General features: G+C 41.5%; 1 protein-coding gene across 2 annotated transcripts in view; it reads left to right on the top strand.

The window, feature by feature from the left end:
• Positions 1-13,079, top strand: part of DRD3 (dopamine receptor D3) — a 31,095-nt gene extending 18,016 nt beyond the window's left edge. Inside the window, exons 3-7 of one of the 2 annotated variants that reach the window (XM_039224842.1) lie at positions 226-368; positions 6,405-6,601; positions 10,979-11,114; positions 11,214-11,261; positions 12,412-13,079. In XM_039224842.1, the coding sequence (XP_039080773.1) occupies positions 226-368; positions 6,405-6,601; positions 10,979-11,114; positions 11,214-11,261; positions 12,412-12,608 (721 nt within the window). In that variant the 3' untranslated portion in view covers positions 12,609-13,079. Of the gene's footprint in view, positions 1-225; positions 369-6,404; positions 6,602-10,978; positions 11,262-12,411 lie in introns of both variants that reach the window. The other variant, XM_039224841.1, reaches the window with a different exon arrangement.
• Positions 13,080-13,742: the final 663 nt, after the last annotated feature.

The following is a 13,742-nucleotide window of genomic DNA, read 5'->3' as shown; positions in this document are numbered from 1 at the left end:
TTTTTCTTCTTTCTCCCTTTCCCTGCTCAGTGGGTTCATCTCTCTTATCTCAACCTTTCTACATTTTTACTCAAATATCCTTTCTCTCTTTCTCCAACAAAACTGTTGCTCTCCTGCCACATGTATCAACCAAATTAGTTCTTTAAGAGCCTCTATCATCTTGTCTTTGAATGATTTCCCCATCCCTTCTCATCATGTCTGTCTTCTCTCCACTTTCATTCACAGGTACACTGCAGTGGTCATGCCAGTTCACTACCAACATGGTACAGGACAGAGCTCCTGTCGGCGCGTGGCCCTCATGATTACAACCGTGTGGGTACTAGCCTTTGCCGTGTCTTGCCCTCTCCTCTTTGGCTTCAACACCACAGGTAACAATGATGTCCCCTCTTACAATTCCCATGTGATTCATAGCACATCTGAGTGGCAGTGACTGGTGCTTAGCCTGGAAATTTCTGACACTGATCAGCATACATTAAAATCAAATAAGGATACCATAAGCTGCAATGCTTTGGGTTATAATTAAAGCACAAAACAAAATCTCATCACTTATTGGCACATAAAGTTCTGCCCGAGTTAGTGAAAACTCTAGTCTATCCTTATTTTGAAAGAAACACTGTATTCATTTGAAGCAATGTGCCAGTTAAAAAATTAAGCTATTTAGTAATTCAGGTGAAGTTTGCTAATGAAAAAAATGACAATTCAAAATGGACTTACAATGCAAAATAATGCTATAAAAGCCCTCAAAGAGAATCAGTGTTTCTAATTTTTTTACTTGAATAAAAATCATTCCTGGCATTTGAGAACTAGTATAGATCCCTAAATTACTAGAGAGTATATTTCTTACATCTTAATATATAAAAATTCTGGCCATGATGGTTGGCACATGGTACATCTTCTATTGGATGGACAGATGGATGGATGGATGGACATGTGGATTAACAGTGTGAATATCTGAGAGGTTTGGCTTTTAGATATAAGACACTGATCCAGACTTATACCTCATATGGATTAGTCTTCTTTCGCTGTTCCATGTCCATCTTTTAGCCTCAGGAATTTCATGTGTTGAATGAAAAGTACAGGCATTGACAATAAACACTGAATATTTGCTAAGAGAGAACTAATTGAGTCACATCTTACTGTTCATCTGGAATTCTTGTTTTGTCCATTTGGATCCCAAGTTCATTAATTTCTGGTATCTATGTACAAAGCACATAGCTGTGTATTTATATAGATACAGATATTATACGTAACACATTGCATATAAATACAGGCAAATCCTAACTTATAAATAGTTATCAAAGAATCATTTACTGACCGGTGATTTAAAAGTCAAAACAGGACACCTGGGTGGCTCAATTGGTTAAGCGTCTGATTCTTTTTTTTTTTTTTTTTTTTTTTTAGAGAAACAGAGAATGAATGGAGGAGGGGCAGAGAGAGAGGGAGACACAGAATCCGAAGCAGGCTCCAGGCTAGCTGTCAGCACAGAGCCCGACGCGGAGCTCAAACCCACGAACCATGAGATCATGACCTGAGGTGAAGTCGGACACCTAACCGACTAAGCCACCCAGGTGCCCCAGCGTCCGATTCTTGATTTCAGCCTGCATCATGATCTCACAGTTCATAAGATCAAGCCTGATTTCAGGCTCTATACTGACAACAGGGAGTCTGCTTGAGATTCTCCCTCTCTCTCAAAATAAATAAACATTTTTTAAAAATTAAAGTCGAAACACATTTAGGAAAAGAGAGGCTCTGGAATTAGAAAAACCTACATTCAGACTTTAGTTCTACTACTTACCAGCTGTGTCTCCTTGAACAGGCTAGTTAACTTTTTTTAAGTTTTCGTATTGATAAATCTGGGATACACTGAAGCATAAACTTGGGCAAATATATAGACTGAGTCTATATATTTAGTCAAAATGTTTCCAGCATTTATTTATTTAGATGGCCTCCTGAAAATAAACTTAGCAACGTCATTTCTAAAATTGCATGCTGTGTGTGAACTCTTTATAATACATTTATGACATATTAATGCATGTATCATACATCTTTACTTACTGCTCTTCAGGGCTGTAATAAAGCCATGTATATCTTTGTATGTGATTCAGGAGATTTTTCAAAGCAAATTTCATCTCTATATAGTGTTCACATTCATCACTAACCTTAGACTCTGACACTACATATAATTCCACTCTCTTTCCTTCATAGAGCTTTTTTTTTTTAATGATTAAGTCAAGAATAAATTGGAATAACATACATAGACCTGCCAAATACACACCACATGCTCAAGGTCAGGCTTCTTTTTCTGCTTCATTAAAGGTTAAGTAGCTGAGTCATCCAACAAATATTTGCCTAGTTAACTGAAGGTGTTCCTAAAATATGATGTTACTATCATGTTTGCATTACTCTTTACCATTAGTTACTTTGTTGTTTTCACTGAATGACACTTTATACACACAAACATGGTTATGGACATACACGTACCCCCCAAAGCAACATTCTCTAAGGCAACCCTCAGAGGCTGCCTGGCATTAAAATACTATTTCTGAGGGATGCCTGGGTGGCTCAGTTGGTTAACCGAGACTTCCATTCAGATCATAATCTCACAGTTCATGGGTTCAAGCCTGGAGCCTGCTTCGGATTCTGTATCTCCTTCTCTCTCTACCCCTCCCCTGCTCATGCTCTGTGTCTGTCTCTCAAAAATAAATAAATGTTAAAAAAAAAATTAATTAAATACTATTTTTGATGAGTGTTAAATGTGCTTTTTGGGTTAGCCTGATAACTAAGCCACCTTCTATAACCTGCTTTCTATACAAAAATACATTATTCTAAGTTGGAATTTGTAGTATGGAACTCAGGACCACTACTAGCCCAAGACTCTGCTTGCCCCCCGCCAGCAGCAAATCCCCACCACCATTCACTCGGGTGAGTGCTTCCTCTTACTCATTTTTGGAGGTTAGCGGGGGCTGTTTTACTCACTCCCACAGACACACACACCTTAGAAACAGTTAAAAGAGTCTCAGACTCTGATGTTCGACAGAGTTCCCGGTTAATGTCAACATCTAAAGTGCAGAAGAATGATGAGCTAATTGGAGCATTGTTGCCACCAGTGAGATCATTATTATTCCAGAAACAAAACCCAGAAAAATCTTTCCAAAAGGATCTTCAAATATACAATTAAGAAGGCAGAAAATGCCCATGACTTAACACATACACTTTCACTTCTGTCTCATCTCTTTCAATCTCTTTCACTTTTTTTAAAATTACACAATTTATTGTATTGCAACTTTTTCTTAAGTTTCTTTTAGTTCTTTTAGTAATCTCTACACCCAGCATGGGGCTTGAACTCACGAACCTAAGATCAGGAGTCACATACCCTTCTGACAGAGTCAGCCAGGCATCCCCCTCTCTCTCTCTCTCTCTTTTTTTTTAATGTTTTTTATCTACTTCTGAGAGAGAGAGAGAGACAGCATGTGCAGGGGAGGGTCAGAGAGAGGGAGACACAGAATCTGAAGCAGCCTCCAGACTCTGAGTAGCTGTCAGCACAGAGCCCAATGCAGGGCTCAAACCCACAAATCGTGAGATCATGACCTGAGCCGAAGTCGGACACTTAACTGACTGAGCCACCCAGCCACCCCTTTCTCTTAATTTTAAGTTTATTAGTAAGACTACAGTAAGTCCCCCACTTATTCATATATCCCATCCAAGCTTCAGGTCCATTGTAAGGACTCAATGGATATGAGCTAACACTATTGTTGTTATTATTGTGTATTAGAAAAGGTTTCTATACGTCAAAATTTAACTATGCACCTGCTAAGAAAATCTAAGCACTAATAGTTGTGCTGGTGGACACAGAAACCAGTCACCTCATCCTAGAGCACGGTTCAGGGAATTAGCAGAACTCAAGGGAAGGAAGCCCAGCCATCCTTCTCTGCCCCAGCCTGACCTTCACAGTACAGCTTCATTACTGTGATGGATGTGGGTTCCTCTAGCACCTCTTCCATCTATAAGGAAGTTCCCAAGTTCATTCGAGAGCCCAATATAAATGACTTCTCTCAGCCATTTTTTCTACTCATCCTGTGAAAAGTAGAGGAGAAAAGGGCAGGATACTGCCAATGACACCTGATATTGGAAGTGTCTGGATTTTCACTAAGAAGTACAATACAAAAGAACTTTCTGACAGAGCTCTTTTTTTAAATATTTATTTATTTTTGAAAGAAAGAGACAGAACATAAGTGGGAGAGGGGCACAGAATCTGAAGTAGGCTCCAGGCTCTGAGCTATCAGCACAGAGCCTGATGCTGGGCTCAAACCCATGAACTGTGAGATCGTGACCTGAGCTGAAGTCAGATGCTCAACTGAGTCACCCAGGCGCCCCTGGCAGAGCTCTTTTTAATAAAATTGGCTGCTATATAGGATTGTGAATTATCAGACAACATAAGGCAGAAAAAAAGTCGAATGTTGAGGCGCCTGGGTGGCTCAGTTGGTTAAGCGTCCGACTCTGGCTCAGGTCATGATCTTGTGGTCCATGGGTTTGAGCCCTGTATTCGGCTCTGTGCTGACAGGTCAGAGCCTGGAGCCTGTTTCAGACTCTGTATCTCCCTCTCTCTCTACCCCTCCCTAGCTCGTGCTCTGTCTCTCTCTGTCACAAAAATAAACAAACATTAAAAATTTTTTTTTAAAAAGAAAAAAGTTGAACATCAGTTTCTTCCATCTTGGAGTTGTCCTTATTGTCCGAGAAAAGAGCAACATGCATTTTTGGATATACACATACATAAGGCAGGATCTTGGGTCACAGAGAGTCCCAAAGTTGGGAGACCTGGCTCACTAGAGTTGTCCCAGCTCCCCGCCAAGGCTCAGCAGTCTAGCTAAAAGTCCCATCATTGACAGTGGTGGAGCACAGAGTGTTGGTTCTAGAGGAAATTCTAAAGATCTCTGAATGGGCAGTACAATCCCTTCATTTCATACATAAAAATAATAGTCTTAAATTTCCTTTGAAACAAGGAAATGGAGGAGTACTCTCTAGATTTGAGCAATAGAACACCTCACCTGGCTTTCAGAAGATGGGAGCTGGTGGGAGCCCAGTTGAGAAGCCCAAAGCTAAAAGAATAATAGGCTCATCCTAAATTCAGATTCATCAAGCTCTTCTGTCTTTGGAAACAAGTTGAAGACAAATCCTTCAAAGTCCTTTAAGTTCATGAACCTGTCAAGTCAACCTGCTTCCAGCCTTGCCCTTCAAATTGTGAGACTCAAGTTCCCAGGCTAGTCAACAAAAGCCTCTTTGATCACACAGTGGGGCTATTTAGTGTTTTTATCACCCAGCATGGTGCCTGGAACATAGTAGGTGCTCCATAAACTTTTGTTGAATTAGGAAGTTAGTGAGTTCTTATCATCCTTTCCTCCTTAAATGTTGAGATTATTTGGGGTAAATATTGTCAATCACATTATGAGGCTTTCCTCATTATGGTCCAGCCAGTGATTGCTTCTGTACTTCTGCAAAATGCTCATTTGTCTGCCCTGCTCATGTGTTCATCATTCTTGGATTCACCCAATAGCTATTGTACTAGTAGCATGGTACTGTTTCAGTGAAATAATTGAGACAAAGCACCTCATCTCCTGGGTGGGCTCACTGTCCTCACCACCTCATCTGAGACTCAGCAGAGAGAAGCTTCTAGAATCGCTGCCCCGCTGACAAGACATACCCTTGGGCCAGATCCAATGGGAACTGGGGCAGGGCCCCACTCACTGCTCACTAGCCTCCAGTGTCACTCTGCCCACTGACAGGCCTCACAGGAAGTCAAGCATGGAGAAATTGTGGGAGAGGCCACAAAACTTAATCCAGGGACAGACAGCAATTTACCCAGATATGAAAGAAAGGACAGGATGATAGTGCAGGCTCAGTGATGGGATACTGAGTGTCCTCAAGGGTCAGTGATTCTGAAATAGCTCTGTGTTTTCTCTTTGCTCCTTCTCATCCGTATGCTTTCAATAAAACATAAGGTGTAAAGGGATATGTACACGTACATATATGTAGGTCTCCCTTCTATCCTAGATGGTTAGCTGCCCTGTAACCCTCCCTAGAAGCAAACACTAGTAATCTTAAGATTGAAATAAGTATGCAGACACAAACATGTGTGTGCACGTGTGTGGGTATATCCATTTTTCCACAAATAGAAGCATACTTACACCCACTTTTGCTCCTGGCTTTTAGGAGCCTCCACATATGCAGCAGGATGTGAACCAAGACACAATGAGGGAACGGGTGGGCTGGGAATCCCCGCTTCCCAAAGCTCTGTGTGGATTAGATGGTGGAGATACCACACATAACATGGGGCCATATTGTGTACTCCCCACTGATATCTCCTACTTGGCCATCAGCTTTACTTTCTCCTTTTCTCTCACTCACAGGAGACCCCACTGTCTGCTCCATCTCCAACCCTGATTTTGTCATCTACTCTTCGGTGGTGTCCTTCTACCTGCCCTTTGTAGTGACTGTCCTTGTCTATGCCAGGATCTACGTGGTGCTGAGACAGAGGAGACGGAAACGGATCCTCACTCGACAGAACAGTCAGTGCATCAGTGTCAGGCCTGGCTTCCCACAACAAGTAAGCACCATGGAGGGGCAGAGGATAACAATCCCCAGCCTGGTGGCCTCCAGCCTTGTGTCCAGCCAGACATGCTTTTGCCCATACTGCCACACAGGAGACACACATCTGACACCCACCTTCTCATCTACTGGTATTGGCTATGCTTAGAGTAGGAAATTAGATTAAAAAATGCACTGCTAGTCTTCCTTGAAGCTCAGATTGCTTGGCAATATGATAAGATGGTTTCTGGACTTCTCCTTTTCATCAAAGTTTTTCACTGCCCTCAAATGGACAGCAGTTCCGATGTCACACAGGATTCATAGTCTTAGTGTGGTAGTTGTCCCACACATTGCTGGTAGGTCCCCAGGACTGACTTTTTAGCAGACCACTTATTCTAAGAATCACTGGGGTCCACAGAAACCGCTTTTCCTTACTAGATGTGCCCCTGTGTCAAGATGCTGCCCAGCTTGTGAAATAGAAAACTGATGATGTGTTTTATTGGGCCTTTCAAGGCTCTGAAAAGAAGAGCTGCCTCAGCACTGATATTCCACTTGCTTGGGCTGTAAGTCTACTTATCCTAGCATCTGGCACACGCTTCAAGATATACTTGAAGCATTAGTGGATGGATGCCAGTCACTTGCAATACGCTAAGAAAAGGGTAGCAGGAATATTATACAGCCTCTGCCTTCATGGAGTTTAGAATCCAGACAAGCAAATAAAACACACCTTCAAAGTTAACTAACAGTCCCAAACCCGATGGGATGTTTGCAAAATGAGATGAAGACTATTAAGCACCTAAATATAAGTGCTATGGAGGTAACTGGAAAAGAGAGGTTAATATGCTCAAGAAAGGACTTTATAGACAGTGTTAGAACTGAATTTGATCCTGAAGGCTGATCCAGTTTGGATGTTTAGATTAACCTATAATGACCTGAGTGAGAGTTAGTCTCTCAAAGTTGAAATCCCAAGACGTGGGTAGAGCAAGAATATTGGTGTCCATGAAATAAGAGGTAAGGACCTGAGAATGAGGATATGAACATATTATATTCAAAACACTGGCATCTATATAGCTCAACCATGCAGAACTTAACCTATGCTTTTTCTCCTTCTACCTACCCTAGTCTTCCTGTCTGAGGCTGCACCCCATTCGGCAGTTTTCAATAAGGGACAGATTTCCATCAGATGCCACTGGGCAAATGGTAAGTAAGCCATGACTTTGATTACAAGAAAAAAATAATATACCTTTTCTCAAGATGCTGACTTGACTTGCTTCCACTTCCACCCCAAAATGGAATGGCCTCAATCCCTTACTTGTTAATGAATATGAGATTCTGATTTGAGCTTCAGAATAGGAATCACCAAATGATATTCAAAAAAGCATATCACTATTGAACTAGATACCAATGACTGGAGCCAATGATTCTTGGCATGGTGTGAGGATGCCATCCAGAGTCACCTGCCTAGAGGGAACAGGGTATCAGTGAAACACACATGGGCAGAGCCAAGAAAAGCAGAGAAGAGATGCTAATGAGAGACTTTCAAGTGTCCTATTTCCCATTGTATGTGGAGGGAAACCAAGACAATCTTGTGGTCTCCCTTATCCTTGTCCTTTTACTTAATCCAGCCCCGTCTTCCCAAGCTAGCTGAGTGCAGATGGAGCTGTTAAATAGAAGATCAAATTCAAAAACTCATAATGATGAAGGTCTGAGCTTTGTCTATTCTCAGTGTAGTTAATTAACCACTTTTTACATAGGCCTGGTATAGCAGATAGATTCTTGCTGTAAATAATTTTTTAAAAATAGGTAAGAACTTTAAGTTGCCTATAGCAGATCTAAGGCCTGAGGAGGCTCTAAGGCCAAAAGGAAGAAAAGCAGTAACTACTAAAGAGAGAATGGAGAACCAAGGGGCTGGAATTGCCAGGAGTATGGAACAACAGGTCCTGTCCTACCATCTGGGAGTGGAGGGCTCTGTCAGCCAGACCCAGAGGAATCCAGTGTTTCCCCATGCCAGCCATAGAGGTAGTGATGAGCATTTGCAGAGAGCTGAAAAATACACTCACCAGTATATAATCTTGAAAGGATCACTTTGCTTCTTCGGGACTGAATTTCCACATATGAGAAATGGAGACAAATCGTACTAGATCAATGTTCTCAAACCTGAGATTTCATAAGGATCCTCAAGAATTTGTTTCAGAAGTAATGCATTTGAAGTTAAGCATTCTCACTTGCAGAAGATTACCAGATGCCAGCACAATCATAATTTTGGTTATAAATGGCCATTCAGATGAAAAGACAGTATGCTGGGGCACCTGGGTGGCTCAGTCGGTTGAGCATCAGACTCTTGATTTCAGCTCAGGTCATGATCCCAGGGTTGTGGGATTGAGCCCTGAGTTGAGCCCCATGCTGAGCATGGAGTCCGCTTAAGATTCTCTCTCCCTCTACCCTTCTCCCCCACTTGTGCCTCTCTCTCTCTCTGTAAAATAAAGAAAAAAATAAAAAACATAATATGTTTATATGAATTATTTTAAAACCCCATCAAAAACTTTTAAATTATATTATACTAAAATCCCTATGAATACCTTTGTTGAGCGCAGTTTTAAAAATACTCTCTCATCTTAAAGGTCCATCACGTTCATTCACTCATCAATGTTTCTGTGTGTACAGTGCAATCGCACTGTGATTCCTTGAACTAAGGAGAAAATAGTGAGCAATCTTGGTTGCTGACACTGACTAATATACAGAAAGAGGAATTTACTAAAAGGATACCAAGTAACTCAGACAATGAAGAATAACTTCAGATGATGCTGTTCATGCCTCAGGAAGAATCTGGTTGGAAGAGATAGGATACTGGATACTGATTGCCACCACTGCTAGACATATTCTGAAGTCTCCCTGCTTCACAAGCTCCAATTCAAGGTCATAGGTACAGTTCTCTAAATGGCTGGGCTTGGTTTATGTGCCAGAATTCTAGATAACCAGTGGGGATGTGGGGAGAGTAAATCATATGGCTTTTATGGCTTCAGTAATGGGAGCTGAGGCATCCTGCCTACTACTCAAGATTGACACAGAGTCTGATTCTTCAAGCATGAAAGAAGTTCAGATGTTGAACACATACATCCTCACCAAATACCAGAAACATCCACATAGCTGCAGTTTCCTACTCTCAGAGTCTAATCATCCTAAACCTACTTTTCCCAATTTCTTTTCTGTTTTACAAATGAGGTTCAGAGGCATTTAATTAACTTGCCAAGGATATATCTGATAAGTAGGAAAGCTGAGATGAAAACCCTAGGTTCGTTCTTTCTTCCTTTCTTTTTACTTTTTATTGTGGAAAACTTCAAAAATAAAAAAGTAGAAAGACAAATATAACAAATCCTTTAGTAGCCATCAGCCAGCTGCAAAAATTATCAACTCATGACCAGTCTTATTTCATCTACATTCTCACCTACACTCATCCATGCCTACTGGATTCTTATGAAGCAAATCCCAAATATCATAACATTTCAGCCAAAAATATTTCTGTAAGACTCTCTAAGGGATACAGACTATTTTATAAACATATCATCACAATAGATCACATTTAGCAAATCAGTAACTCCCTAATATCATTAAATATCCAATCAGTGTTCACATTATCCCAATTGTTTGGTATTTTTTTTATAGTTGGTTTATTTGAATCAAAATTCAAATAAGACCCATACTTTGCAACTGGTAAATGTTACTGTTGTTGCTGTTGTTGCAATTTATTTGTTGGGGAAAAAAAAAACCCGAGTCATTTGTCTTACAGTTTCCCACATTGCAGATGTTATGATTTACATTTTAGTAGTGTCATTTAATATGTTCCTCTGTATATCCAGGTCATTCTAACTCAAAACGGCCAGGCTATAATCCTATACTACCCTCCTCAAGGGGTTATTGTGATTCTCAAATATCCTATATCTGATAGGTGCTTTTTAGTTGTAACGTCAGAAGCAGATTTTTTTTTAACTTTTTTTAATGTTTTATTTATTTCTAGGAGAGAGAGAGAGACAGACAGACAGACAGACAGACAGACAACGTGAGCAGAGGAGGGTCAGAGAGAGAGGGAGTCACAGACTGAAACAGGCTCCAGGCTCTGAGCTGGCTGTCAGCACAGAGCCTGACGCGGGGCTCGAACCCACAACTGCGAGATCATGACCTAAGCGAAAGTCAGACCCTTAACCGACTAAGCCAGCCAAGCGCCCCAGAAGCAGATTTCACATACCTTAACTTTTCATGATCCCACTACTTTCAGATGTAGGTTTCACAAAATGATGGTTTCCTCTAACTTCTTTGCATTCTCTTTCCTTTTCAGGAACATTCAGAAGGTAAACAGTATTCTCAGAAATCTCAGGACCCTCTCTTGTCCCACCTGCAGCCACTATCCCCTGGCCGGGCACACTTGGAGCTGAAGCGCTACTACAGCATCTGCCAAGATACTGCCTTGGGGAGACCAGGTTTCCAAGAAGCAGGAGGAGAATTGAAAAGGGAGGGGAAGACTCGGAACTCCCTCAGCCCCACCATGGCACCCAAGCTCAGCTTAGAGGTTCGAAAACTCAGTAACGGCAGGTTGTCGACATCTCTGAAGTTGGGGTCCTTGCAACCCCGCGGAGTGCCACTTCGGGAGAAGAAGGCAACCCAGATGCTGGCCATCGTTCTTGGTGAGTTTGAGTCACGCTGCGTTGGGCTGAGTTGTGTTGAATTTGGTCAGGTTAGGTTGAGTTGGTAGAGCTGGTAGGAGGTACTAAGAAGCCACATTTATCAGAAACTGGAAATTCAATAACTGTAACGTTTATAAATGTTCATGACACAGCTGAAAAGGGTTTGCATATAAATGTTAACTCCGGTGAAAATTCAAAAACCTAGGCTGAAATTTATGAAACATGAAACTTAACAAGTGACCTAGGTGAGCTGCATTTATCCATTTGGTTTGTTGTCTATCACATGGAGTTTTAATGGACTAATCAAATAATAAAGAAGATATCAATTCAATAAAAAATTTCTGGCACATATTGGATATTTTATAATAAATGCTTACTTATTCTAAAATATTAAGTGAAGAAATAGGGATGCAAAAAACTTCTGTCATATGGTGTGATAACATCTAGATTATTTTAAATACAGAGAAAAAACATGAAAATTAATTCACCAAGATGTCAGAAGTGATTGTCTTTGAGTGGTGGGTGGTTATTTTCCTTCTTTCACATTTCTGTATTTACCAAGTTTCCTATAATGAGCAAAATCAGGGTTAGTTGTTATAGTAGAAAAACAGGGAATTTATTTAAATAAGAAAAAAATCAGTAAGTCACAGTACCATATAGAGTTAGTGAAGGGAATTTATCCTGTTCATTGTCACTGACAAACCTCACTTTCTCATAGCTTAGGGACTTTAGGAGTACATCTAGAGGTAATCTCAACAGCAGCAACTGTCAGTCATGTCTTTAAGGTCTTCTTCCCTATTAGTGCCTAGGATCAGGTTTCACACAGCTAGACATTAAATAAATATTTGAATTGAATTGAGAAGTAGAAAAGACTGGTGAAGAGCTACCTAAATAGCAAGCTAGAAAACTGACTTAGGAACAAAGGCCTGAGATGAATCAAAGAGGTAAGCATGTAGTTTTCCCCCCCCCCCCCCCCCAAAAAAAGTGGCTAATCACACCTACTTCATAGGGTTGGTATACAGTTAAACGGGTATGTAAAATTCCAGCATAGTGGCTGGCACATAACAAACAACCATGAGTCATTTTCAGTGTTATAACAAATGGAGTAAGCAAACCCCTTACCCCGTTTCTCTCTTTCTTTGTAACCTAGGGACCTTCATTGTCTGCTGGCTGCCCTTCTTTTTGACCCACATTCTCAATACCCACTGCCAAGCCTGCCATGTGTCCCCAGAGCTTTACAGTGCCACCACGTGGCTGGGCTACGTGAACAGTGCCCTCAACCCTGTGATCTATACCACCTTCAATGTCGAATTCCGTAAAGCTTTCCTCAAGATCCTGTCTTGCTAAAGGAGAGGACAGCATACTCCCAGTACCCACCTTTAGTTGCCAGGCCATTGGGCAACTGGCCAGCGCCTGCTGAGGAAGACTGTGCTATGTTCTCTGGCATGAGGTAGGAAGAAGATTCCTGGAGCCAGGACATCCCTGAGTAGCAGGTGTAACCAACTGCTTCTTCCAAAACAGAATGTTCTACCTCCCCAGCTAAAAATCTGACTTCATCCTGGTAATATTCAAATGGTCGGGAGGCCCCAAATGATAAGCAATAATTCAGAAAGAAGCTGATAAAACGTGACGCTACTCTATATACACATACCAAATTGTCATCTGAGGCATGATTCATCACAGTGAAGGAAAAACGAACAGATCTCGTAATTGTTAACTCGCCAGGGGTCCTTGAAATCTCAGCCAGTAAACCATCTTGCAAAACAGCCAGTCCCTCTTCCTTCAAGCCTATAATTAAACTATCAGGCTGACCCTGTACTTTTGTAAGCCCACACCCTTTTGGTCATTCCTTTGGTTCATTGTATCCTGAACTATAAGGGCAAGGCCAGTGCTTCTACCTCTCTGTAGAATCTGGCTGCATTTGGTGAGGAAAATTCCTCACCCTAAGAGAGAAACATTGTCCCACATTGGGACCTGGGCTTCCTTTCAAACCTTGTTACCCCTGTATTATAGCTCTAGCTAAGAAGGCCCTTTGACTCCATTCCCGTATTCCCAGAGACTCAATCTCAGAGCAGTTCGGGATGAGGCTGTCAAGTGAAAAAGGAATGACGGTTCCTACCGTAGCATCACTTTAAACCATGCGGTTCATAACATGCCTTAGATATGCTTTTCATAATGCTATAAAGTTTTTCTACCCAGGCATCTTCATTTCCTGCTTAACAGAGACCCAATACATTCGGACCCTAAACCCAGTAGGTCTTACCTAACTACAAAGTGCTGGTCACCTCCCAGGCTCTGGATACATGACAACGAATAAGACAGCTCCTGCCCTCAAGGATCCCACCACCTGCTCCTATGTTTGTTCATTTACTTGTGAGCATGGAAGAGACTCCCCTAGACTGCCAGACGACCTCAGAACTGAGGGCACCAGACTATAGCTGTCTAAAGACAGCGCATGGACAGTCTTTGTAAAGGCCTAGT

The sequence above is a fragment of the Hyaena hyaena genome, unplaced genomic scaffold, assembly GCF_003009895.1.
Source record: "Hyaena hyaena isolate Hyena2069 unplaced genomic scaffold, ASM300989v1 scaffold_1791, whole genome shotgun sequence".
NCBI lineage: Eukaryota > Metazoa > Chordata > Mammalia > Carnivora > Hyaenidae > Hyaena > Hyaena hyaena.
This window is presented reverse-complemented; position numbering and strand designations above follow the sequence as displayed.